General features: G+C 38.2%; 1 protein-coding gene across 5 annotated transcripts in view; it reads right to left on the bottom strand.

The window, feature by feature from the left end:
- Window positions 1-2,176: 2,176 nt before the first annotated feature.
- The window catches only part of MCPH1 (microcephalin 1), a 330,808-nt gene continuing 305,961 nt past the window's right edge, over window positions 2,177-27,023 (bottom strand). For all 5 annotated transcript variants that reach the window (XM_027840318.1, XM_027840317.1, XM_027840314.1 and 2 more), the window contains 2 exons: window positions 26,362-26,599; window positions 2,177-2,339 (listed from right to left, as the gene is read on the bottom strand). In XM_027840318.1, coding sequence (XP_027696119.1) covers window positions 2,287-2,339; window positions 26,362-26,599 — 291 coding nt within the window. In that variant the 3' untranslated portion in view covers window positions 2,177-2,286. The remainder of the gene's footprint in view (window positions 2,340-26,361; window positions 26,600-27,023) is intronic.

A 27,023-nucleotide genomic window follows, 5' to 3' on the forward strand; every position in this document is an offset into this window, starting at 1 on the left:
TAATCGGGGAATGAGCTATGGCTTTTTAAGATGTGTTGAACCTCAGTAACACCAAATGTTATTGGAGAGCCAGAATTATGAATTGACTCATTTCAGAGTACAATAGTCCCTAAGGATATGAGCAGACCATTGATCTGTTTCACTTAAAGTATCTTTTGAAATGCTGACACTCAGTTATTAGCTCAGAGATCATAGGGCTTACTTAGAATGTGGGGCTACTGAGATCAGTATTTCTAGTGGGTCAAAGATAAGGAGTAATGAAAGGGAATTTGCTAGCCTCAACTATACTCTCATTTTTTTTTTTTTGGTGAGGCCACTGGAGTTAAGTGACTTGCCCAGAGTCACACATGTAGTGAGTGTTATGTGTCTGAGGCCAGATTTGAACTCAGGTCCTCCTGACTCCAGGGCCAGTGCTCTTATCCACTGAGCCACCTAGCTGCCTCTCTGACCATTTCTTCAAGGTATGATAAAGTATAAAACAACACTAGTCAACTTGCCAACAAAGAAGGCTCAATTTTCAGTGTTCTCCATGTATTACTTCTGGTCTTGGTAAGTTCCTGTGAGATAGATTTATGTCCATGGGCATGATGCCCTCTGTTGTCTTGGTGAAAGGTGGCTTCAGGATTCTGTCCCGGAGACTTGTCAGGTACCACTCTTGGGAATTTTCACTCATGTCCATAATTCATAATTCACAAATCATTTTGAAACAAATGATTATATAAAAGAGGCTGAATCAATTAGTGGGAAAAATTCTAGGCTTGGAATCAGGAAGACCTGGGTTGAAATCCCAACTTTGACCTTAGCAGGTGTATGACATTGGGCAAGTCACTTAATCTTTTTTTTTCCCCCCCCGAGGTAATCAGGGTTAAGTGACTTGCCCAGGGTCACACAGCTACTAAGTGTCAAGTGTGTGAGGCCAGATTTGAACTCAGGTCCTCCTGAGTGGCCAGTGCTCTACCCCCTGCTCCACCTAGCTGCTCTTAGTCACTTAATCTTTACATGCTTCAGGCATTCTCTAGAATTTATAGTCAAAACCTTGACTCTACAACTTATTAACTATGTGACCTTGGCCAAATCAATTTCCTTCTCTGAGCCTCAGTTTTTCAGGTATAAAATGGAAATTGGATTAAATGACCTTTAGGGTCCCTTCCACCTCTACATCTATAATCCTAAGTCATAAATGGGTTGTGATCTTCTTCAATGAAAGGAATTCTTGCACTAGGGTTCTACTCCGCCCGCCCCATGAAAATGATCTATTTATTAAACATTCATTAAGCACTTACTATGTGCCAGGTATTGTGCTAAGCTCTGGGGTTATAAAAAGAGGCAAAAAACACCTGCCCTCAAAGAGACATCCTTTGTGTTTTGTGTAGTTATTTTTTAAATAATATTTTATTTTTCCCCTGTTACATGTAAAGACAATTTTTAACATTCATTTAAAAAATTTTTGAGTTCCAAATTTTCTTTCTCCCTCCCTCCCTTACCTCTCCCCTCACTGAGACAGTAAGCAATTTGATATGTTATACATGTTTAACCATGCAAAACATTGCCATATTAGTCATGTTGTAAAACAAGACACAGATTCAAAAGAAAAAAAAACCAGAAAGTGAAAAATAGTATACTTCAATCTGTATTCAGACTCCATCAGTTCTTTCTCTGGAGGTGGATACCATTTTTCATTATGAATCCTTTGGAATTGTCTCGGATCACTGTATGGCTGAGAATAGCTAAGTCCTTCACAGTTGACCATTGTACAATACTGCACTAGTTCATATAAGTCTTTCTAGGTTTTTCTGAAATAAGTCTGCTCATCATTTCTTATAGCACAGTAATATTCCATTACAATTATATACTATAACTTGTTCAGCCATTCCCCAATTGAAGGGCATCACCTTAATTTCCAATTCTTTGTTATTGTATAGTTATTTTTCCATGACTTATTAAAATCTCCAATTTTTATTTAGCAGTATGAAAAGTTTTCATGAACATTCATTATATTTAGAACTTGCTATTTAAGACAAAGACATCAGTGCATTGGTAATATACCAGCACACAATTTGGATGTTAATCCAATCTCATATATAAGATTCAGGGAATCACCAAGTTACACTTTGTCATCTGTTTACTTGAGGACAAGAACATGCAATAAAAAGCACACTGAAGGTGCTCTGTATCATTCATCTATCCAATCCTTTTATTTTATGTTTTTGTTTTACATGTGAATGGCTAAAAACAATTTTAAGTTGTTTCTAATGGCCTTCCAAATGCTGAGTGACTTCTTTCTCCTTATGGCATTAGGTAGTTTTCACAGGGACAGATCTTGTGTTGAGTGATTGAATCTGAAGAAGAAGAGAAGTTAATTATTCAGGATGGTCACACAGTAAAATGACAGTGTAAGCATGTGTACACAGAATGATGTCTTCATTTAACAAAGAAGATGTTTCTAATTCTACAAAAAGAAAATCATGCTGTAGTGGCTGCAGAACTGGATGGTATCAGAATTGTGGGTCCTAGTCTTCTCTCTGCCCTTAAGTAGCTGCATGCACTGAGTACCCAATGTGCAGGAGATGCTCTTTATTTGTTGAGTAGATGATTATAGACTCTGGACCTCATTTTCCTCCTCTGTAAAGGATGGGGTTGGATTAGATCTCCAAGGAGACTTTTAACAAGGTTGTTTTAACTTGGTTCCTTTACGTTTTGGAATTTTCGGACCTCAAGTCACATCTAGATTTAATGTTTTATGATTCTATGAATATATTTAATGAGGACATTCTTGGTTTGGTACTGAGATGTCATTGCAGCTCAATAAGTGAACCCAGTTGTGGTTGGCATGTGGCAGCAAACACTTCCTTTGGCTTACCTTTACAGGGGCATTTTGATTTCCTTTGACTGGGGTTGAAAGCCATTAATATTAGGTTTGGAGTTAGACAATCTCAAAGTTGGATGGGAATTTAGAGGTTACTGAGTTTAAAGCATAAATGAACAAGAATATCTTCTAGAATACATCAGACAAGTTGTCCTTTAGCCTTTACTTGATGATCTACAATGAGTAGGAAGTTACCACCACATGAAGTATCTGATTCTACTTTTGGACAGCCCAGGTAGCAAGTTTTTCTTTCTATTAAGTCTAAATTGCCTCTGTGAACCTTCACACACTGTTCTCTATTAGAGAAGCAGAACAAGTTTAAGCAACCTTCTACATGATATACTAGAAGACAGCTATCATGTACCCTTTTCTTAGGCTAGTCATCCCCAGATCTTTCATCTGATCTTTATATGGCAAAACCTCAAGACCCTTCACCATGCTGTCTGTCTTCCTCTGAATGATCTCCAGGTTACTGACTTATTGCTCTGCCTTTTTAAAAATGAGCTACTTAGAACTGACCATGACATTCCAGACATGGTCTGACACTGTTAGAGTTAGGTGGGACAACTGCCTCCTTTATTCTTTTTTAATGTTTATTTATTTATTTTTGCTTTTTGGTGAGGCAGCTGGGATAAGTGACTTGCCCAGGATCACACAGCTAGTACGTGTCAAGTGTCTAAGGCCGGTTTTGAACTCAGGTCCTCCTGACTCCAAGGCTGGTGCTCTATCCACTGCACCACCTAGCTGCCCCCTTTGTTCTTGACATTATGACTATTTTAATGCAGCCTAAAATTGTATTGCCTTTCTTGTCTGCTCTATCACACTGTTGATACATACTGAGCTTGCAGTACACTAAAACCACCACCTCTTTTTCAGAGAAACTATTTTCTACTGACATCTCCATATCTTATAGTAATGAAATTAAATTTTTTAACCCAAGTATAAAACTACCTGTATCCTGATTAGATTTCATTTTATAAGATGTAGACCAACTAGGTTTTCAAGATGTTTTTAAATATGACTGCTAATTAATATGTTATCTATCCTTCTCAGCTCTGTGCCATTTGCAAATTTGATGAATCTATCATCTATGCTTTTATCCAAGTCTGATATAAAAAAAAGGTTAGAGGGCATAAGACCAAACATAGATCCCTGGGTCTCTACACTGGAGACTTCCTTCTAAACTGACATTGAACTATTGATGACTATTTTTTGGATCCAGTCATTCAACTGGTTCCAAATCCACCTAACTTCACTATTATCTAGCCTACATCTCTATACTTCCCCACTTAAGACTTGGCAAATGCTTTGCTAAAATCTAGGTAATCTTTATCTATAGCATCTCCTTAATCTAACAGTCGAGAAATGCTGCCCAAAAAGGAAAATAAGTTTACTCTTGCATGACTTGTTCTTGACAGAATCATGCTGAATTTGTGTGATCATGGCCTCATTCCCTAGATATTCGCTAACCATCCCTTTAAAAATAGGGATAGGACCCGACCCTGTGATTTCATTAGCAAAAGCACCTCTGAAGTGTGGAAACTTCCTCTACCAATGCAGGTTTATACTTTTTCTGTGATTTACAGATTTAACAGAGTTGTCTAGAGCACTAAGAAATTAAGTGATTTTCCCAGGGTCACAGTATGTGTCAGAGATGGGACTCCAACCCAGGTATTGCTAGTTTCAAGACCACTACCCCTTTAATAACCTATCCAATACTTTTTCCAGGAATTGAAATCAAGTTCATTGGCCTTTAGTTTGTAGGCTCCAGCAACTTTTCTTTCTTTCTTTGAAAATAATGATGTTTGCCCTTCTCCAGTACTTTGAAAACTTTCCATTGTCCATGATCTTTCAGAAATCATTCAGAAGTCATTTAGCTTTCTCATCTGCCAATTCTTTTAATTCCCTAGCTATTGAAATCATAGACATGGTCAATGTGTCCAGCCAGCTATTCTCTGTTTCTTTGTTGCAAAATCTATGACAGAATGGTCACTTATTCCAAGATTCCTATCATTGCATCATGTTCATCTAGGTCTGTTGACTTGAACTTACCAAACTCTCTTACTATCTTCCCAGAGGAAAGAGTAAGTGTCACTTTCATTCTGAGCATCAGTCATATCCTTTTTTTTATCTTCCTCTTTCTCCTAATTTAACTAAAAACTCATTTGTGTTATTCTTACTTTTCCTCCCTAATTTTAGTTTCTTTTGAGTGAAGTAAGGCCAGTATTTACCAGAGTTCCCCTCCATCTGTTTTTCTGTAAAAGGTGACAAAGCTGTTCTTGGGGCCTGATCAGCCCCTGCCTCTCTTGACAAATGTTCCTGGTCATAAAAAGTTCTACCCATGTGGAATCAGGGCCCCTTTAACCTGGTAGATGTCTGAAGATGATGTAAGAGACCAAAGCCTGCCCTACTGCTCAGACATGTTTCCACACGGAGACAAAAGTCGACACATCTGTAGACACAAAGTGCCACTGTATCTTGTTGCATATTTTGCTTTGTTAGGGCTAAGTAAACCTCTTTTTGCTAATTGTTCAATGACTGGTATAATTGACTCATTTTGTCCCAACATCAAACCTGTAAAAACAGAGTCCAAATATGAGGCCTATCCCCTAACACTGAGCTTTAATTATCTTGATACTATTTTAAAGGGCCATATATTTGCTGTTCTTGTTTCTATATTCTATTTTAAAAGTTGGTTTATTAGTTCCTTGTGCAGTTACACATCTCTTTAGACAATACCCCTTTTTTTCATTATGGGAATTACTTCCCTTTGTGTCATAAGAATTTTATTCTAGAGATATTTATATCACTTCTAGGCTTATTTTCCATGAAAAATTTTAGGATGTGGGATTCTACTTGTCCTTTCTCTGAACATTTTGAAAACTGTGCTCCCCAAATTTTGTATGTATGTCAAACTATACCAGCTTTCCTCTGCTACTCTATCACAAAGATGGAATGGTCACTTCCAAGATTCCCATCATTTCCACCCCAGCGGCCAGTTCCTTCATTTTTGTAAAAGTCAGATTCAGAAGAGAATTTCCTTTTTTTGGGTTCAGAATTCTGTCTTGTGAAGGATGAGATTATTATTAAATCTAGAAAGTCTGAGCTGTTCTGATTACGGGAAAGACAGTAGGGTCTCCAGAGATGTTTGGATAACCAAGATCTTCTAATACGACTATATCATACCTCTGTGCCAGGTTTGTGATTTGTTTCTAAGGTGATCTGTAGTGTAATTCAGTAATGATATCAGTTGTTCCTCACTTTATATTTATCCAAATTCTCTCCATAAGATTTCCTCACTGCTTCTTGGATTTCCTCACATCAATTAATAAATCAAAAAATACTTATTAAGTATCTACTGTGTGTCAGGCATTGTGCTCCATGCTAGAGATTCAAATACAAAGAACAAAACATTCCCTTCTTTCATGGAATTCACAAGATCATTCATTCCTATTTGCAAAGTGCTTATATTCCTAAGGGGTAAGACAAATACATAAAGTATTTAGAGAATAAATAAAAATATAAAGTCACATGAGTATATCTTCTTAATATATAAACCAATTCTCTGTCCATCCCCCTCCCACACTTCTTGGCCTATCCTGTTTATTTTGAATAATGAGGGTCATATTGCAGTCATGGGTTTTATCCCACAATGTTTCACTGATACCTGTGAGGTCAAATATGAGGTCAAAATGACTTGTTTTGTTAGGATCTCTAGTTAACATTATTACCTATTATGTAAGTGAGGAGTAAGCAATGAAATAGATTGTTGACACTGACCATAGAGTGTGAAATGTTACTAAAGAAATTAATGACAAATTGCAATTAGGTATTAAGAACACCTGAGTTCAAATATGGCCTTAGATAATAGTTGTGTGACCCAGGGCAAATCACTTAACTACTATTTGCTTTAGGTTCTTCATCTGTGAAGGAGGATAATAATAGCGCCTACCTCCCAGGGTTGTTATGAAGATAAAATGAGAAAATATTTATACTATTTAGCACAGCGCTTGGTATATAGTAGGCTCTTAATAAGTGCTGTTCCCTTCCTTTTCCTTCTCTCTCCTTCCTGTCCCTTACCTAATGTCCATAAGAGATAGAGCAAACCAACTCTCTTAGACAGGCATGAAGGAATCACTGTGGGGGGTGACGGAATATGTTCTGTACGTGCGCACATGCACACACACAAACACACGCACAAATGAAAGGCTTATGAGGATCAATAAAAGATAATTGCCCTTGATTTTGTTAACAGCATAATACATGCAAGACAAAAGTTGATATATTGGTAGACTGAGGTCTTAAAATTTAAGCTACACTTTTAGTGTTCTACCTCCCAAAAACCTGTAGACATCTGAGAAAAAGCCCAGGCTATGAGATGTTGTTGCAGCAAGGGAAAACAAAGGTCACCGGCCTTTTTTAGTCTTCTCTAGTGTACATTTACATAGAACAGAGGAATATAATGGGGAAAAGGGGGCATATAACAGTTTTCTTCACCATATTCCATTTGAGGAAGTAGAGCTCTAGGAATATTTGGCTATCCAGGAAGGTATGACACAGACTAAGAATTTAAATGAGGTTCTGACTATAAGTTCAATGATTGTTGAACTGAAAGATTCAAAGAATAGAATAGAGTAATTAGAGTTCAGAGAAGAGTGAAACAGAAGAATACTAAGAGCAGATCTGATCTTGGCCTTGCTTGTGTAACATTCTGGTGCAGCCTGGCTCTGATAGGAAGATAACTTCATAGTCATCAGCTGAGAGGGCTAACAGAGAAGACACCTCAATCACTGGCCCCTCTTTATATGAAGCACAAAGCGGTAGGTGACCCTGAAGATATCACCACAGCCGAAGCAGAGTAGGAGACTGAAAGAGTTGTAGCAAAGGCTATGGTTTCAGGACTTGAGGGAGGAATGCAACTATATTTGGGGATCACTCTTGCTGTGTGAAAGACTACTGGGTAAGAGGGCAGTATAGCATAGTTACCTAAGGATCTTTGTACCCCAGTGAACAAATGTAGCTACTCAAGTGAGAAGGCAAGTTCCAATGGGTACAGTAGAAGTGGGAACAATCATCAGAGCCAGGAATGCAACTATTTTACTGAAGAGCCAGGCAATCCTCTGGTCTGGAGGGAACTCCCCCTCTCCAAATCCCTAACTAATAAGCAACCCCAACCAACCCCCCTCACTAACTTTGAGTGTGCTCTCTTGGGGAACTCTTTAGTGTGGGAAGCAGGGAAAATAACTGTTCATACCCAGCCCTGCTGGGAAAATCTATCACTACCTCTTTAAAGGATAAAGCAGTTGGGAACCTTTCACTTCCTTCTTTCTTCATATTCCATAGCCTCCTAATTGCCTTTTTGTCTATACCAGAGATTAGGCCCTAAAGGAAGTTCCATCCTGGAGCCCTGCTTTCCCGATTGGCAACTGCAAATCTTGGAACACTTTCAGATCGACTCCTCCACAGTTTTCTCAACAATTACAGGCCACCACCCAGAATGGAAGCTCCTTTAGTTCATGGTCTCTTAACAAATGCTCATTCATTCATTCATTCATTCATTTACTGTTATGCTCTGATCTCCCATATACTTAAACTTCAACAATCTTAATATCTTTGCACAGGTCGAACAGACTAGCTAACTACAAAAATACAATTAAGAGAAAAAAAGAGATATTGAAGGATAATGGAAAAAAACCTAATGAAAAAGTTGGAGATTCTCTCACTGTGGTAGAATCATACCTAAGACCTGCCCCCTTTGCATGAGAACAGTGCATCACATCATGGTCTTCTAGCAAATGATCTCATGACACAATATATAAAAGCACTAAACAAACACAAGTGTGAGAACAAAGGGTCATTTGACAGCTCAAGGATGGCTGCAAGCCAAAGTATCTGTGTCTAGGGATCCACTATAGCCCCAAATTCCTGACTGTAAACACACACTTGATAAATGATTTTTATCCAAGTTTACTTGGCATCTGAAGATAACCACATCCAGAAATTCCACTGTCAGATTATATGAATAATTCTTAAACACTCAATAAAATATAAATGTAAGGACAGATGTTAGAATAACGTCAATCTTATCTGGCTGAAAAAGAGAGTAGCAGTAAACTGATATAGGAGCAACGCCTATGACAACTTAAAAAAATCATTTTGACAGATCTTGGCACACATAAAGGTAGGAGTTTAGTGCCCATATTTCTGTGTGGTCTTCTAATTAGACATACGCCTCAGAGCCCACTGGCACTTAGCCTTTTATAGTATAGTGCACAAGTCATTTTCTTTGTCTGTTTTCCATTTGTAAAATGGGCCTAGAAGTATTTGCATAAAGTGTTCAGGAATACTATGATGAAAGGTTTGGAATGTAAGACACTATTGTTATTTTGGTTTCAGGCTCACCAAAAGAATCACAAAGCTAAGAGTATAAAGAATTTAGAGATCATCTAATCCAGGCTTACACTCAGTGTAAGAATCTTGACTTTGACATGATCATCCAGCCTGTATGAACACTTCAAGTGACAGTTAATAACCATTTTTTAAACACTTACGATGTACCACATGCTACAAAATACTACAAAAGGTGCACTGGGGATACAAAGAAAGGCAAGAACACAGACCCTGTTCTCAAAAAGTTCAGATTCTAATGGAGAAAATATGAAAAAAAAATTGTATATACATATAATATGTTGTGTAAATGTACGATAATCTTAGCAAACTCACTATTACACATGAAAATGTTTCATTATTAAATGACTATAACTATTAAAACATTTTCTCTTCTTATGATCACTTGTACTTTCCATCCATTTTTCCTACTTCTACTCTCTAAGGCTGAGCAGGAAAGTCTAATCCCACTTCTAGGTAACATGGCAGTGTTGGACTTGGAGTAAGGAAGACTGTTCAAACTGCTTCTGATACTTACTAGCTTTGTAACAATGGGCAAGTCACATAATTTTTCAGAGCCTATTTCCTCATTTGTAAAATGGGGTTAATAATACCTGTAGTGCCTATAGTTTTGTTTAAAGCACTGGGAAAAATTTAAAGTGTTACATCACTGTAACTTATTATTATCACCCATATATGTGGTATCCCCAAAGTCTTAGGGCAGTGTTAACCCATTAAAGCTTAGTGTGGACACATTAAATGTGTACCTAATACAGTTGAACGCACTGTATTGGCCTTTCAAATGTTTGAAAACTGTTGTCATGTACTTTCTATTTTTTTTTTTTTTGACTAGGCAATGGGGTTAAGTGACTTGCCCAGGGTCACACAGCTAGTAAGTGCTAAGTGTCTGAGGCTGGATTTGAACTCAGGTCCTCCTGAATCCAGGGCTGGCACTCTAACCACTGCGCCACCTAGCTGCCCCTGTCATGTACTTTCTAAATACTTATTCTCTAGGATGGACCTGTCTTTTTCTTAATTCTTCTCTTTTCCCTCACTATAACTCAGCACGCCTTTTTCTACCTTTATTATTCTTAGTTTTGCTCACCAATTTCAGTTTATTCTGAGCTTTAGCGCTGTCAAAACTATTTTAATAGCTTTGTGCAATGTTTTTTATATTCAGTCTACTTCCTGTCCTTGACTTCTGTATGTGTCTTTTAAAAAGATAAGCTGGTTGGCAAATAATTATCTGTGCAACTACATTAGTTTCTTTGGTTAACTCCCCTCTTTGTGTCTTGACTATTTTATTCTAGAGATACTCACATCCCTACTTGGCTAACTTCCCCTGAAAAATTTTAGTCCATGGGTTCCTATCTATCCTTCCTCTAAAACCTTTGAAATGCTTTCTCCTAATATTTCTGGCACATGTTGAACCATGACTGGCTTCCCTCTTTTCCTCTAACCCAATCCTAAGATGGAGCTGTCACTTCTTTCCCCAAATTGCGGTCATTTCTAGCCCATTAACTGGGTTCCTCCTTGTTGAAAATCACATCTAGAACAGAAGTTCTCTAGTTGTTTCTTCTACTTTTTGAAAGATGAAATTTTCATTAAGCAAATCAAGAAGTTATTAGCAGTTCCGTTTTGGGGAAAGAGAAGGGGGTTCCAGGCGATATCTGGATAACTGGAATTCCCCATTATTACTACACATCATACATCTGTGCCAGCTTTGTGATCTATTTCCTGAATTCTTCATCTATTTCCTATTTGTCCAGGTGGTCTGTAGTATATCCCAATGTCTACATTCAGTTGCTGGTTTTACTTATCACCACACAAATGGTCTCCATTACATTGTTCTTGCTGATTCCTAGATTTCCTTACATGTGCATACCTTTGAACAAACACTAGTGTTTCTTGTCTCACCCTTTTACTTATGCTATTCTTTTAAAATGAGCCATACTTTTCCAGTGGCAAACTTATGCTTATACTACTGCATACATGTTTCTCTCTGTTTGGCTCACTCATTCCCTAACTACTACTTTCTTCTGACCCATGTACTGCCTGGCTGCCCTCACAGGATTCCTCACTCAAGACTTCTTCCAAACAATTCCATCAGGCCTCAGATGGCAGCAGGACAATCATTTTTTTTCCCCTCATCTTCTTTTGATATACATATAATTTTGCATTTAATATTTTAGGGGTAAACTATCACAGGCACTGAAATATTCTTAGAGAATACCTTTTACTTTGTGAGAGTGAGAAATAGCATTATTGAGAAAGTAATTTGGGAAATAATGAGCTAGTCCAAATTCTTGCTTTTATTGATGTAGATAATGGATCTTGAAAAGGTGAAATGATTTGTCCTGGGTCATACCCAGGTAGTTAGTAGTAGAGCCAGCACTCAAGTACCTGCTTTCTGACTTACTCTAGTGTACCTTGCCTTCTATGTTGGCAGATTGTGGTAAGAGGGGACTGATTACACTGGAAACTCTGAATGTGGAAACCAGTATTATAAACTGAATCTATATACATACTGCCATTAATAGACAGTGCAACATTTGAAACAAGATGCAATATGGATTCCCAGGAGCCTGTGGCATCATTATGTTCTTTCAAAACTAGAGACCTTTCAGGAGATTTAACAAAGAAAAAGAAGGAGCCTAAAACATTAAGTGCTTCTGATACCACAAAGTAAACCAAGGATAAAACTAGAAGGATTAGCTAGGATGAGGCTGAATACATTGAGGAGTAATACTGGTTGAATCAATTACCTTGACTGGAGTTTGGAATAATTGATTTCCTAAAATAAATGATTTCCAATAAATTCTTAGTCAAAGTTACTAAGTGAAACTTACTAGCTTCTGACCTACTCATCAAATGTAACAACAAATGAATCTACTTGGATAATGATCTTGTCTAGACTCCTGGTCTTCAGCTTTTGTGGTTTAGCAACAGGAAGGATAAGCTAGGACCAAATAAAATAATGAACACAAAATGCTTTGTGAATTTTAAAGTACTATGTATGTGTTAGGTATTACAGAGACACCCAAGGTATGTGAAGTGGAAAGAGCAATGAAGTCAAAGTTGGAGTAATTGTGTCACTGTGGGTAAGTCGCTTTACCTCTCCAGAACTTAGTGTCCTCATTTGTGAAAAGGGAATGAGGTCATCGTGAAGAGTGTTATGCAAACCTTAAAGTGCTATAGAAATGGGAGATACTATTATTATTTCCAAAGGACTAAACATGAAAGTTAAGAATTTTTAATTTCAGGCAAACAACTCAGTATCTCCCTAACTGGTATTTCCTTCTCTTTTCCACTGACTCCTAGAACACCTCATCATTGATGTTGGCACAAATCAGGAAAGAGGATTTTGTTCACAAAATTTTCCTTTTTGCTTCTGGACCTGGTGCTACCAAAAACAGGGCACACTTTGTATTGCAATGAACAATATTCACTGTTTCTAAGTTGCTTGCTGATGGCAGTATAATGACTAAAATGCATTGAGGAAATTCAAGAAGATACTTTTTTTTTCTACACTAAAAACATTTTCATGAAAAAGCATGAGAAAATCTCTTAAAAGTAAACAAAAATAGTTATAATTATTGAATCTGAGAATCCAAAAACGTACTGTTCTAACTTCCTAGAAATCAGGAAATATCTGCTAGGTTCATTATCAGCTCAAGCTTGAACCCTTGTTTTTGATAAAGAATACCTGGACATTTTACTATGCTCTGTTGACCTGCTCTGCTCCATATCATGTGGCATTTTGGTTTTAAGGTTTGGTTGGCAAGGTGGGGTGGGGGTGGGGCAGGAGGAAAGAACTAATCAATGGGATTGAGTAATTATTAGTGTTAATCATAACCAGCAGAAAAGAAACATTCTAAGAAAAGGCTCACAAATGAGAAATTCAAAGCAACTGAAATGAAATTGAATAAATGAATGTTTCCACTTATTAAAAATAATGAAGAGACATTGATTTACCCATCAAAACCAAATGGTCCTTATTCAAACAAGATCTTAAGCAACATATACTCCATTTCCTGTTCTCAGGCTTTCTCTTATTACTAATGAGTTAAGGGAAGCTAGGGGAGAGAGAGAGAAATTTAATAGCATTGTTTTACGATTTTTAATGTAACTTGGAATTGTGTTTATCACTTTTAAGTTGTTTATCATTTGAACAAAATAATTTTACTCTAAAATCTTATAAAAAATATAAGGAGCACTCACGACATTGATCTTTGATATGCAGGCTGTATCCTTACATCTCTGGTTGGAAGTTCACATCAAGTGATATGCCTGGCTGGCCTTGATTCCTTCCTAAAAAAAAGAGTCAAGGCTTTGCCCCTTTATTACTTCTGATCCTATAGACAAACATATATTAAGCTGATGGTGTCAGCTTAACCACATCTCATGAAAACATGACTTTGAACTTGTTAGAAATGTAAGTTATTTCATAAATTGCCTTATATTTTTTGATGTGTTTTATCTTCCTGATAATGATGATGTCTTCCTTTACACTGACAGCTTTTTAAAGGGACCCCTACCCCTACCACCAGTACGTAGCACAGTGTTCCAAACAAAGAAAATATGTGATGAATGTCTCCTCATTATTTTTAATGAGCGGTCACTTGTTCATAATAAAACCCTCTTGGTCCTAGGTCAGGATTTGAATGGTTTAAAAAAAAAGTAATTTATTTATTTAAGGTACTTTCACCAGACTCCTTCAGGAAAGGACAATGACTCAAGTTTTATCTCACTTCTACTTACACTTTTCTCCCTTTCCCAAACCATCATTGATTAGGAAAAAAAAAAAAAAGGAAAGGGAAGAAAATGAAGAAAGTTTGAAAAGCATTATATGAACAGACAGGGACAAATCTACAGAAATCATTTAACTGCTATGAGATTTTGTACCTCCTTCCCCATCTGGCCAATTTTATTTTTTAGGGACTTGTTTTCTTCAGTATACTTTTTTTCCAGTTGGCTAATTGTATTTTTTAAGGACTTGTTTTCTACAGTTAATTTTTGTCCTTCCTTTTCCAAGCTATTGACTCTCTTTTGCATACCTCTCATTTCTTTTTCCCATTTTTTCTTCTATCTCTCTCATTTAACTTTTAAAATCCTTCTTGAGCTCTTCTAAGAAGGCTTTTTGGGCTTCAGACCAGTTCATATTCCCTTTTGAGGTTCCAGATGTGGGTTTGTTGACAATGTTGTCCTCTTCAGAATTTCTGCTTTGATCTTCACTCTTCCCATAATAAGAATCTATTGCATGCTTCTTTTTGCTCTTGGTGTTTGCCTATTTCCTGGCCTTTAAAGAGATTGGACTCTCCTGCTAGGGAGCAGAGGGCACTGACCCAAGCTTCTTGTGTTGGGAGCCTAGGGCCTGGCTTTGTGTGCTGGGGCCTCCAATGTTGGTAGTTGGAGGCTGTAGGGTTCTGGCAGCTTACCTGGTGCTGGAATCAGCAACACTGGAACTCTAGGGGTAGGATTGGGTAGTATGGCTCCTGGAGATTTCCTGCTCACCCAGACCTTTCCTTCCTTTTGCTTTCTTCAGCTCCTTTCAGATGGATGTTGTAGGGTTTTTATCTACCTGGGGTCCCTTGGAGCTCTGCTTCTCTTAGTTTTGCTGAGGCACCCGGAGAGCTGGTTGCTGTAGAATGCCAAGGCACCTGGTGGTTTTCTGAGCTGGTTTCCAACAGTTCCCCCGCCCTCAATGAGGCACTCGGGGGTCCAGGTGTTGGTGTTTGCCTGCTCCACCACCTGGGCTTCAGGATCTCTTCCTGGTATGCTGAAGTGGGACTTTCCACTAGCTTGCTGGGATACCTCCCGTTCTGTACTGCTCCCCTTCCCCCAAGGTAAGAGGGGCCTTTCCAGTTAATTCCTCAAGCTACTTGGTCTACTGGACTGCTACACCCTATCTTTCTTCTGGTTCAGCTGTTCCAGGGTTTTTCCTGGGATGATATTTTCTGGGCTTTCAGGGGTTAATAGGGGAGGATAAGAGAGACTCACCTCTTACTCCGCCATCTTGGATCCCGGAAGTAGAAGTTTCCAGATATCACTTATCTGCCATGCAACTGCAATGTGCTGGCGACTCAGTACACTCTAGCATTAACTCTCATGTGAGAACCACATTCAGATACTTGATCTGTGGTAATAGTATTTGCCAAAGAGAAAAGCTGGAGACTTTTGACAAGATGCTGAGCGAGTTCTTTGTTTCCACCTCAGAATTTTCTATTTTCTGCTTCTCAAAATCCCTTTTGAGCTCTTCCAAGGCCTGGGACTGATTCCTATTTTTCTTGGAGGCTTTGGATGTAGGAGCTTTGGCTTTGTTGTCTTCTTCTGGTTGTATGTTGTGATCTTCCTTGTCACCAAAGATTCTATAGTCTGACTTTTTTTTCTTTCTGTTTGTTCATCTTCCCAGCCAATTGCTTGACTTTTAAACTCTTTCCTAAGGTAGGGCTCTACTTCCAGTGTGAAGGGTGTACTGTCTCAAGCCTCAGGGGTTTTGTGCAACTGTTAGTTCTTCCAAGGTGGTATGATCAAAGGCAAGGTGTTTACTCTTCTCCTGGCCTGTGCTCTGGTCTGCGAGTGACCACAAGCACTCTTTTCTGCCCTGGAAATGAGAGGATGGTTCCCTCTCCCCTGCTGCCACAAGCTCTGCTATGCCAGTGCTCCTCACCCTAGGACCACCCAGGACTGGGACCCTGATCCAAGCATGGGCAAAGTAAGAGAAGCCTGCCTCAGTGCCAGCAAAGAGATCCCTGCAATCTTCCTCTGATCAGCCGCTCAATCCCCCCACCATCTGTGGGCTCTGAAAGCAGCTGCCACCCCAGGACTGTGCTAGGACTGGGGCTGGACCATGCTCCTCTCTCACTCAGGTTTGACATACCTTTCTCACTGACCTTCTAAGTTGTCTTTGGCATTTGTGGGTTGAGAAGTCTGGAAACTGCTACAACTGCTAGTGATTCAGTCCCCGAAGGCATGCTCCAGGTTCCCTGAGGCCTGGTCTTTGCCTACGTGGCCCACACTGAATTGCACTCCTTTCCCAGCCTGGCACAACAGACCTTTCCCATCGACCATCCAGGCTATCTTGGGTTAGAAATTTGTTTCACTTTGTCTTTTTGTGGTTCTACTGCTCTAGAATTTGTTTAGAGTCATTTTTTACAAGTATTTAGAGGGGTTTGGGGGAGAGCTCAAGCAAGTGCCTGCTTTTACTCTCCCATCTTGACTCCACCCTGTCAAGATCTTTTTGGATCTTGACTCTGTCATCTACTGTGTTAGTTTTCACTCCCAACTTTTTGGCATCTGTATAACTGACAAGAATGGCACCTAAGTCTTTATCCAGTGGCTCAACAATCATACGTATCAGTTCTTTTAGAATCCGGAGATGTAGTTTATGCCATGTGACTTGAATTCATTACATACTCTCTTACTACCTCCTTACTTATTTTGGAAGTTAACCCCTTAATAACTATTTTCTCTATTAAATTTCCCGTGCAAAGGTCATTCTCCTTGTAAAAGAAAACATTGCTCTTCAGATGTTCACTAATATTCTTAGGAATCAGAATGAGGCTCACTGGTCTATAGTTTGCAGGCTGTTCTCTTTTCTTTTTTGAAAATTTAGACATTTGCCCTTCTCTGATTGTGTGGTACCTCTCCAAATTTCTATTATTTTTCAAACATCACTGACAGTGTCTTGGCAATCACTTGGCACCAGCAAGAGTGATTCATTTGGGCCACTAGACTTGAATTCATCAAGAGCAGCGAGGTACTCTCTTACTATCTCCTTATATATTCTGATTTTTACCCTCCTCTTTTTGTCATTTTAGCTCTTTCATTTCCTGAGCAAAGGTCATTTTCCTTGGCAGAGAGAACAGATGGAAAGTAAGACTTGCATAGCTAAATTCACCTCTTTCTTCTCAGTTATTTAGCCTTCTGTTCTCTAAGCAAGGTCCTATCCCTTCTGCAGTTTTCCCTTTTCTCCCATCATCACTAAAACCCCTCTCTTTGTTGTCCTTGGCTTCCCTTGACAGCTCTAGATCATTTGTAGCTTGACCACTCCTTACACTATTTTTACACTCCTTACGCTATTTTTATAGTCTCTTCTATTCATATATCTGTCCTGTCTTACATGCTCTTATTTCCATTATCTGTGCATTTTTAAAAAAGCTTAAATTGGTTAGTGAGTTTCTTATGTATCCTCATTAATTTTTAAGAAAAATATGATTTTTGTTTCTCACTAGAATTGTTTTCCTTTGTATTTTCAGAAGTTCATATCTGAACATCCCCTATCTCACCAGAGATTACTTTCTCAGTAGAATTTAAGCTATAGGTTCCTACCTATCCTTGCCCTGAACCCCCTGAAACATTCCTCCTTAAAATCTAGAGTTAGATTGACTCTACTACTTGCTTCCATGACAGAAAAGAAATAGAAATTAAAACAACTCTGAAATATCACATTAAACTCATCAAAGTGGCAAAGATCCTAATGGACAGAAATAATCACTTTTGAAGGGGCGGTAAGAAGTCAGACACACTAATACCTTGTTGGTATTAAGTTATGAATTGTTTCACTCATACTGGAAAATATTTTGGAATCATTCAAAAAAAGTATCCAAGGTGTTCATACACTCAGAACTAGCTATCCCATTATGAGGCATATATCCCAAGGAGGTTAATGACAGAAAAAAGTCTCTTTTTATGTCAGGATATTCAAAGTCGCACTTCTAATAGTAGCAAAAAACTAGAAAGAAAGTAAGTGCCCATTCATAGGGAGTGGCTGAACAAGTGTAGCATGTGAATTTACGTAATGGAATATTATTACACTATATGGAACGATGAACATGGAGAATTCTAAGTCATATGATGAGACTTACATGAATTTAATCAGAGCAAAGAAAGCAGAATCAGGAGAATAATACACACAATGACTCTGCATCCAATGGTATAATTAGAACCTAGGGTTTTGCAATGGACCTTTTTGTTACCTCTTTCTATATTCTCCATCACCTCTATATAGACAACACCAAGAACTATAAATTTAGTCCTAATTGCTCTGATGAACTTTAGTCTCTCATATTACCAGAAGTTTTTTGGACACCTCCCATTAGAAGGTGTCTATAAGCACCTCAGTCTAACCATGTGTAAACATGTACAAAACAACTTGTTATCTCAAACCCCACCTTCCTTTAACTTTTCCCCTTTTTTATCTTCCCTAGTTGTGTTTAGGCCACTACCATCCTATTAGTTACCCATGTTCACAATCTCAAAGGCATCTTTGACTTTTCCCTCTCCTCATATACAATCAGTTTCCAAATCTTAGTCATTCTAACTCCACAATATAATCTCCATCTATCCACTTCTACCTATTCACATGACCATCTTAATTCTAGCTGTCTCACATGGACTATCAAAATAGCTTCTTAATCGGTCTTCCTGACTCCCCTCTCTAATTCATTCTCTCCACATCTGTCAAAGTGGTATTCCTAAAGCGCAGATATGACCATGTCATGCTCCTACTCAAGAAGCTCTAGCACAAGATACAAATTCTTCTGTTTGGCATTTAAAGATATCATGATCTGGCTTTAGTCTACCTTATTAGTCTTATTGCCCACTGCTCTTCTTCACACTTTATGTTAAAGCCAAACCATCTCCTTGTTGTTTTCTTCATACAATAGTCTATCTCCTCTTTTCCTTGTCACAAGCTATCCTATAGCCCAGGAGGGTCCTCTGCTAATAGAATCCCGAGCTTCTCCCAGGGCTCTGCTTGAGTTTCCATCTCCTCTAAGAAGCCTCTCCTTGGTCCCTGGTGCCCTTTCAGTTGCTACTGCCTTCCCTTGGAAATTACTTTGCATATATTTTGTATTCAGTTTTCTATGTATACCGCCAATAGAATGTAAGCTCCTTGAAGGAAGGCACTTTTTTTTTGTTTGTTTTTTCTGTTTCTGTATCCTTAGTGCCTAGCACGATGCTTGGTATAAAGTGAGTGCTTAATAGTTACGTGCTTACATTGTACTGAGTAGAATTAAACTGAAAACAATAATGCAAATAAATACAACACTAAAAGTGAACATAATTCAGAGAATGTAATGATCACTGCAGACAACTAAGGAATGTGTCTGAATACACTTCCTTCCTTTCTGCAGAGAAATAGTAGACTATGGGTATGGAACATTACATATTTGAAGTCTTGGTCACTATATTGGATGGTTTTGTGAAATTTTTGGGGGGAGGAAAGAAAGTGTAAGGGGGAAGGAAATTACTGGGAAATGATTATGGTGTAACAGATGCAATAAATCACTATGACTATTTTTTAAAAAAGAAAAACCACAGAAAAAGACTATTGCCAAAATATTAATCTAGTGTAAGAGAAAGTAAGGGTAGAAAGGCATATAAGAAATGTTTAAAGACATTTTCAGGGAATTGACAACCTTGCTGGTAAATAATATGAAACAATGAAAAAAATAAAATCATGCATCCATCTGTGCAGGTGTTTAGCTCCTGGGGTTTCCTATCTTGTATCAGTACCCTTTCTTATATAGGTTCCATGTAATTGCCAGTGTTAAGAATATTCAAATCTCCCTAGTTGATTATCTCTACTCTTGACCACAGGGGCTATTCCAAACCTTTTTATCTCTCCTCTACTCTTCCATGGCATCCCATTCTCTCCACCCTCTCAGCTGAGGAACTCAACTCATGTTTCATAGGAAAATATAAGGCAATTTGATAAGAGCACCTTCTTTTTCCCTCCACTTCTTCATGTCAAATCACTTAGGCTTCCTCCTCCACTAACTCTTCTTTCACCTCTCTCATGAAGAGGTGGCCCTTCTCTTTGCCAAGGCAAACCCTTGAAACAAGCAACCTTGATTTCATCTATTCCTATTTTCTCCAATAGAGTGCTTCCACTATTATGTCCACTCTGTCTTTAATCTTCAATTTCTTTCTGACTATTGGCTCATCTCTGCTGTTTATAAACATGTCCATGATAGGAAAACAAAAGATGATGATAATAATAATTTTATATGCACACACATATACATATATAAAAGACCAAAAAATTCAATAGATGTGATCAGAGTAATTAGGTAAAGTTGTGTTTGGGGATCATTCATTCAGTTGTTGTTGGGTACCAAGGTACTACAGAGACCAAAGGCAAAGCATTAGGAAGCACAATCTGGGAGGAGGAGTTATAACTTTGTGGAAGATCATTTCACTGTCTCTGCCAGAGTCTTCCAGCTTGACTGTACCTTGAAGCTCTAGAGAAATACTAAGTAAGGTGGTCACTTTCAAGCAGAAATATGGAAACATACCCTCCCAGGGGAAAAGTACCCTGCCTCATGTTGGTGCCTGAGACAAAACCACATCTACCCTGTGCTAATTCTGGTTCTGCTTGTTCCGGAAAATTATAGCCTTGTGACCAGCAGTTTGAGTTTTCAATCATTTCAGTGCTAATAGTTTAAAAGAATGCCTTGAAAACCACGAGGCACAGAAGATAACCTTTTATACTCCCTGAAGTCATGGCTTCAAATTGTACAGCCATTTCCTAAATTGCTGCTGAACTACTTATTGGCTGCTAAAGTTTCAGTGTGATTGAAGTGGATGATTAAAAACTGAGAGGGCCAGGCAGCCTGGCACGGGGGATAAAACAATAGACTACCAATCAGAGAATCTGGAGCTTAATCTTGGTTTCAGCCTTCTCTTTTGTGACATGATCTCTAAAGTCTGATCCAGCTCAAAATCTTATGAGTCTGTGAGTTCTAAAGGATTGGCTTTGGCTTGACAGATATGCATATTTAGGAGACAGAGAGCAGTTAGGTTGAAGTTACCAACCTGGGGAAACAATTTCTGATGTGTGAAAGGACTTTATGCCATTAGTAATTCCCCTTACCCACTACAATATAGGAAGGTAAAATTTTTTTTCAAGAATAAGTTATGTAAGGAAATCATGCTGAGGTTAAGAGGTTTTGTGTGTGTGTGTGTGTGTGTGTGTGTGTGTGTGTGTGTGTGTTTTGGCAAATCCTGATTCAATATTACATTATATTCCCACAAAAGTATACGATGTAAGTGTTTTTTATACCTTGAATATGGCACAGATTATGAAGAAGGAGCCTGACAGCAGAAATGTCTTACAAGATAGGACAAGCTAACCATCAGTGATAATACAAAAAAAGTGGTGAAAATGTTAAGAAAAGTGATTGTGTTACATAAAATAACAAACCAGGGCAGTTATCATAGACAAAGAGCTCCAATCTGTCCTTTCTCTCTTTATCTTTATGTAATATACAGGGAAAAGGGCAAATGCCTGACAGGAGATCCAGGATTCAGTCCTGGATCTGTTCCTCTGGGGCACCTTGGACTAATCCTTTCCTTTCTCTGGGCCTCAGTTTTCTTGTTTGTTAAATGAGATGGGTGGACTATATTATTTCTAAAGTTCCTTCAACTTCTAAAATCCTATGATTCAGTTCTTTAATTAGATAATCAAATATTAAGTTTAAGAGGTAGCTTGGTGTAGGGGAAAGAATCAAATGGCATTTAGAGTCACAGGATCTGGGTTCTAATACTTAATACCCAAATGATCTTGGATAAATCACTTAATTGCTCCATGCCTCTGTTTCTTCAACTGTAAAATGAGGGGGGGGGGTCAGATCAAACAATTCTTAAGGTCTCTTCTAGCTCTAGATTTATGATCCTATCTCACAGAGTTATTGTGGGGAAACAAATATAAAGTATCACTTTATGAAGATACAGAGTATTTTAAAATACAAAGTACTTTTAAAACATACAATGCAATGCCCAATTTCAAGTACAATAATAATTATTCCTTTGAATATCTGAAATTCATTTTACTCTCTCTTGTTTATTTTCATGCAGCCTTCTCTTAAGTCCTAATGTCTCCCTGGGTTCCCAAAGCTATGCCAGCAAAAGCCAAGCTAAAGCAGGTCTTAGGTTTATTGATTAGGAAATGCAAGTGTCCTGAAAGGCCACCTAGTCTAACTTCCTCATTTTATAGATGAAGCAGCTAAGTCCCAGAGAGGTTAAGTGATTTATCTGGTGTCACACAAATAGTGACAGAGACAGCCTAGGTCCCTTGCCTCCAGAGTCAGTATTTTCCCCACTTTCTCACACTGCCTCTCAAGGTCCTCCCAGGCTGGAAAAACTTTTGAGTTATGGACTGGATACCTGCTATCTAAGGAATAGCCTAGCTAAAGGAAGCCCATCACCAGGCTGGCTGCAGGACGATGAATTTTTTTTGCCAGTGATTCTCCAAGACCATCTACCAAGATCTAGAAGGGTTGGGATGTGTGTGGGTGGAAGGAGAACCCACACTGATAAAATTACATGTCGCAAGTGTCAACAAGTGCTTTCTCTTTAAACTGCCCCCATTTTCCCTTTCTATTTCAATGATTCATCAGGAATCTTCTCCCAAGTATAAGTGCTATTTCAGAGAAACACAGACCCTTGGGAATGAATAGGGAAAACAAACAAGATTGTACAATCTACCTTCATTATAAAAAAAACAAACTTAAATACACAGTAATTTTCTATAAAACAAATGGATAAAAATGAATCATCCTTGAAATATGTGCCCTTAAATTTGCTGTAATATAATTTGAAGATCCCCTAAGATCTATTTACAGTGGCAAAAAATCTGGTTCAAAGCCAAAAGGACAAATTTCAAGTAGAAAAGATATGGATTTGGAGTCAGGGAATCTCAGTTCTGCTACTTACTACCTGTGTGACCTTAGACAAGTAATTTTACTTCTCTGGGCTTCAGTTTCTTCACTTGAAAAATCAGGGGGATTAGATTATCTCTTAAAATCCTTTCCAGCTCAAAGTCCTAGGATCCTCAACAGAGTATTGGTTAGTGTTTCACTGGGAGCTGGGGTTCTGGCTTTCCAAAACTGAGGGCTCATAGACAGAAGACTGACTTATTATAATGAAGGAATCATGTTCAAAAAATAAAGACTAATAAATATTTATCCCATTATTTTGGAGATCTGCAGTGACATAAACAGGGAGGGGTTAAGAAACTTCATGAAGAAATTACAGCAGGGGGTGTGGTTAGGACAGGATTCCAATACCATAAACTTTATCATGTCTATAAAGAGGGCTTTCAGTACAAGTAAGTAATAATATGAACATGGAAAAAAAAGTAATACTATCTTATAGAAGAAATTAGAAATACCTCAATAAACTCAAAGGCTTCTGATAGTCACCATATCCCCATACCATACTACCAGGTGGCCATCATACCTTCTAGTATTTCCACATAGACAATTTTTAGTTTATAATCTATTTTTGAGAGCTACTGTTCTTATTTCATTGTAAAAGTATTGATTTTCCTTTTGATTCATACTTAAAAAAAGTTTAACTTGTTCTTATAGTGACTTTAAATGATCTGGGGTGCAAAATTTATTCTACAGGAATGTCTCTCTGGTTTTTTTGTTTTTAAATAGAAGACAAAATGAAGATAAAATTTACTGGGGTTGATTTTGCATTATATGTGCTGTTAAGAATGCATCTGTTACCTATATCAAGAGAAATATACGTCACTATTTGTATTGAAGTCTTTTTTTTTCTTTTTGGTGAGGCAATTGGGGTTAAGTGACTTGCCCAAGGTCACACAGCTAGTAAGTGTCATGTGTCTGAGAACAGATTTGAACTCAGGTCCTCCTGACTACAAGGTTGGAGCTCTATCCACTGTGCCACCTACCTACCTCCAGTATTTATATTGATATAATATTTTTGCTGCATCAATATTATACATTTTTATTATACCTCTTACTTTTTAAGATCTTTTCATAATTATTTTTTTTCTTAGAGTCTCACCACTATTCTATGAAGGATATATAACAAGCATTGTATCTAGAGCGTATTGAGAAGGAAACTGAGGCATAAAGAGGTTATATGACTTGCCCAAGGTTATAAAGTTAGTGGCAGAACTTGGCCTAGAACCTTGGTCCCATATATAGTCCTGTGTTATTTTCACTATCAGGTTTCCTCTGGAAACTTATTTATGCACAGAAAGAGTTGACTTAACAATTATCTATAAAACTCTTTCACTGTAATATCCCCAAAACAGCAGCATCTGAATTAAAGGTTACAAAAAATAAATGCTCTGAAATTTAAAGAGCTGGGGGAGTTATGACATGGTGGGCTGAACTAGGCTGGTATTTTATGACTCAGCAGCCATTATTTTACGTGGGTGAGGATGTCAGAGGCCTGGGAGCCAAATATTTCAGCATACACAACAGGTGGATGTCACCAAGAGCACAGATGGTAGACCAAAGGACAAACCAGAAACAGAATAGGAATTCTATGATAGTGAATTAACAAAAACTTCTCCACAGGTACACATCATGAAAGACAAGATGAAAATTCAGTCTGGATACAAGAAGTGAGGACATGACCAAGGGGGACTGGGAACATCAGGGAATAGAAAGTCATTACCGGAATTATATAAAAGCAGCTGAATTGTTCATGGCTCTAAATAAAACTACACAAGAAACAGGAAAGGAGTATTAGGATTATCCAACCTGGAAATAATAACGGTGCAGATCCAGATTTTGGCCCTCAGTACAGTGAAAAATTTCCAAACTTTCAAAAGATTAGCTGTTGATGTGGGCTGTTGGTATCAATTGTGTGCCAAGTTCCATTAGCTGAATAATAAATTTTTATGGCATAATTCTGCATTGCTAGAAGTCTTTGCCATTTTGTTAGAGTTCTATTAAAAATAAGAAACAAAAAAATTAGCTCTCCCTTACAAACACAGGAGAGTTTTCAATACGGTGTAGGAGAAAGAGACTTGAATCCACAGTCAAAGAACATGAGTTCAAATCTTGTTCTGCCATTTCCTATACAAGTCAATTTCCCAATTCTAGGCATCAATTTCCTCATCTGTAAAATGAGGAGGTTGGAATAGGATCTCTAAGATCCTTCTCCATCTAAATCCTATGATTCTAGGCATGTTGTGCTATTTTGGTTAAATACTTCCTATTCTAGTAGATTCAAGCCTACTAAGTAAACTATGGAGCTTCCTTTGTTCAGAGAGGCATCAAAAGGGGCTTTTGGTTCTTGGCTCAGTAGTGTTAGAAAGTGTTGTTGTCGTTTAGTTGTGTCTGACTCTTTGTGACCCTATTTGGAGTTTTCTTGGCAAAGATACTGGAGTAGTTTGCCATTTCTTTCTCCAGCTCATTTTACAGATGAGGAACTGAGGGAAACAGGATGACTTGCCCAGGGTCACAGAACTAGTAAGTGTCTGAGGTCAGATCTGAACTCATGGAGATGAGTCTTCCTGACTCCAGGCCTGACACTCTATGCACTGCACCACTTAGCTGGCCTACTATTATAAAGTAGCACTTAATAATTAATGTCTAAAATTAGTATTATCGAAATAATTTATTCTACATGATAGTCTATCATAATCACTCTGCCAAATAACTTTTGTCATGTATCAGAGGAGCAGCTCAAAGTTCTATTTTATCTACGGAGCTTTATCCATGACCCGATGTGCCAGGAGCAATCAGTTCCTTTCTCCCTCCCTGGGAATGACTGTTGTACCTTTCATGAACTTGTGAATTCTACTTTGCCATCAAACCAACTAGCCTTCTCTTCCTTCCAAGTAACACGCCATCTCCCATCTCTACCCCTTTGCCCTGACTATCCTACAGGCCTCTCTCCTTAGCTCTCTGCCTCACTGAGTCCCTCTCTTCTTTTAATATGTAGCTCTAGCATGAAGCCTTTCTGAATCTCCACAACTATCTTATATTTAACTACTTTGTATATGTTTATATTTATTAATTTTATATTTATGCTGCATATATTTATATTTGCATATGTTTCTCCTGTTAGAATGTAAGCTCCCTACAAATGTTATTTTTTTTGTTCTTTGTACTTGTATCCCCAGTTCCCAGCATGGTGCCTGGCATGCAGTAGGTACTTAATAAATACATTGGTGGATGAATCAATATTTATCTTTGCATCTCCCCTAGAGTGCAGAAGAATGTATTACTGGGTAGCAGGCACTTATGTTTACTGAGACCAGAACTGTGTTTCAAACAATGTTTTCAACATAAGAATCACATTTTTTTTTTCTGAAGAGACAATCAGCTTCCTACCTAGGATCCATTTTTCTGATAAATATTTGATCTCTGGCTGTTTCTTTCCTCTGTAGGGACCAATGTAGATACTGGCTGTGAAGGGGCTCCTGGACACTTGGCCTCCACAGAGCTGCACAAGTTCCCTCAGCTTGGCACAAGGGGGCTCACAGGCTGCAGTTATGAACATCACTGGCTGACTGGCAAAAAGGTCTCCCTGGTACTGTGCTGTTGACAAATGGCGCTCCAGACGGCAGATCTGTTGTGATAAAAAGAAAAGAAAAAAGAATTATGATAGTTCTCAATAGATTCATTCTAATTCCAAATCTCTTAGCTGTGAAGCTCATCTTCTTATTTGGGAAAAGAATGATTTGAATGAAACCTTTCACATTCTCAAGTAAGTTTTGACTTTGGAGAGTCTGGAAAAGATTTGACCATGACATCCAATTGACATTTAATATTTTCCAAGTGGGCAGCCAGGTGGTAGAGGTGATAGAGCCCTGGGCCTGGAGTCAGGAAGACTCATCTTCCTGAATTCCAATCTGGCCTCAGATACTTACTAGCTATGTGACCCTGGGCAAGTCACTTAATCCTGTTTGCTTCAGTTCATCATCTGTAAAATAACCTTGAGAAGGAAATAACAAAACCACTCTAATATCTTTGCTAAGAAAACACTAAATGGG

Source organism: Vombatus ursinus, unplaced genomic scaffold, assembly GCF_900497805.2.
Source record: "Vombatus ursinus unplaced genomic scaffold, bare-nosed wombat genome assembly UNPS02014841.1, whole genome shotgun sequence".
Taxonomy (NCBI): Eukaryota; Metazoa; Chordata; class Mammalia; order Diprotodontia; family Vombatidae; genus Vombatus; species Vombatus ursinus.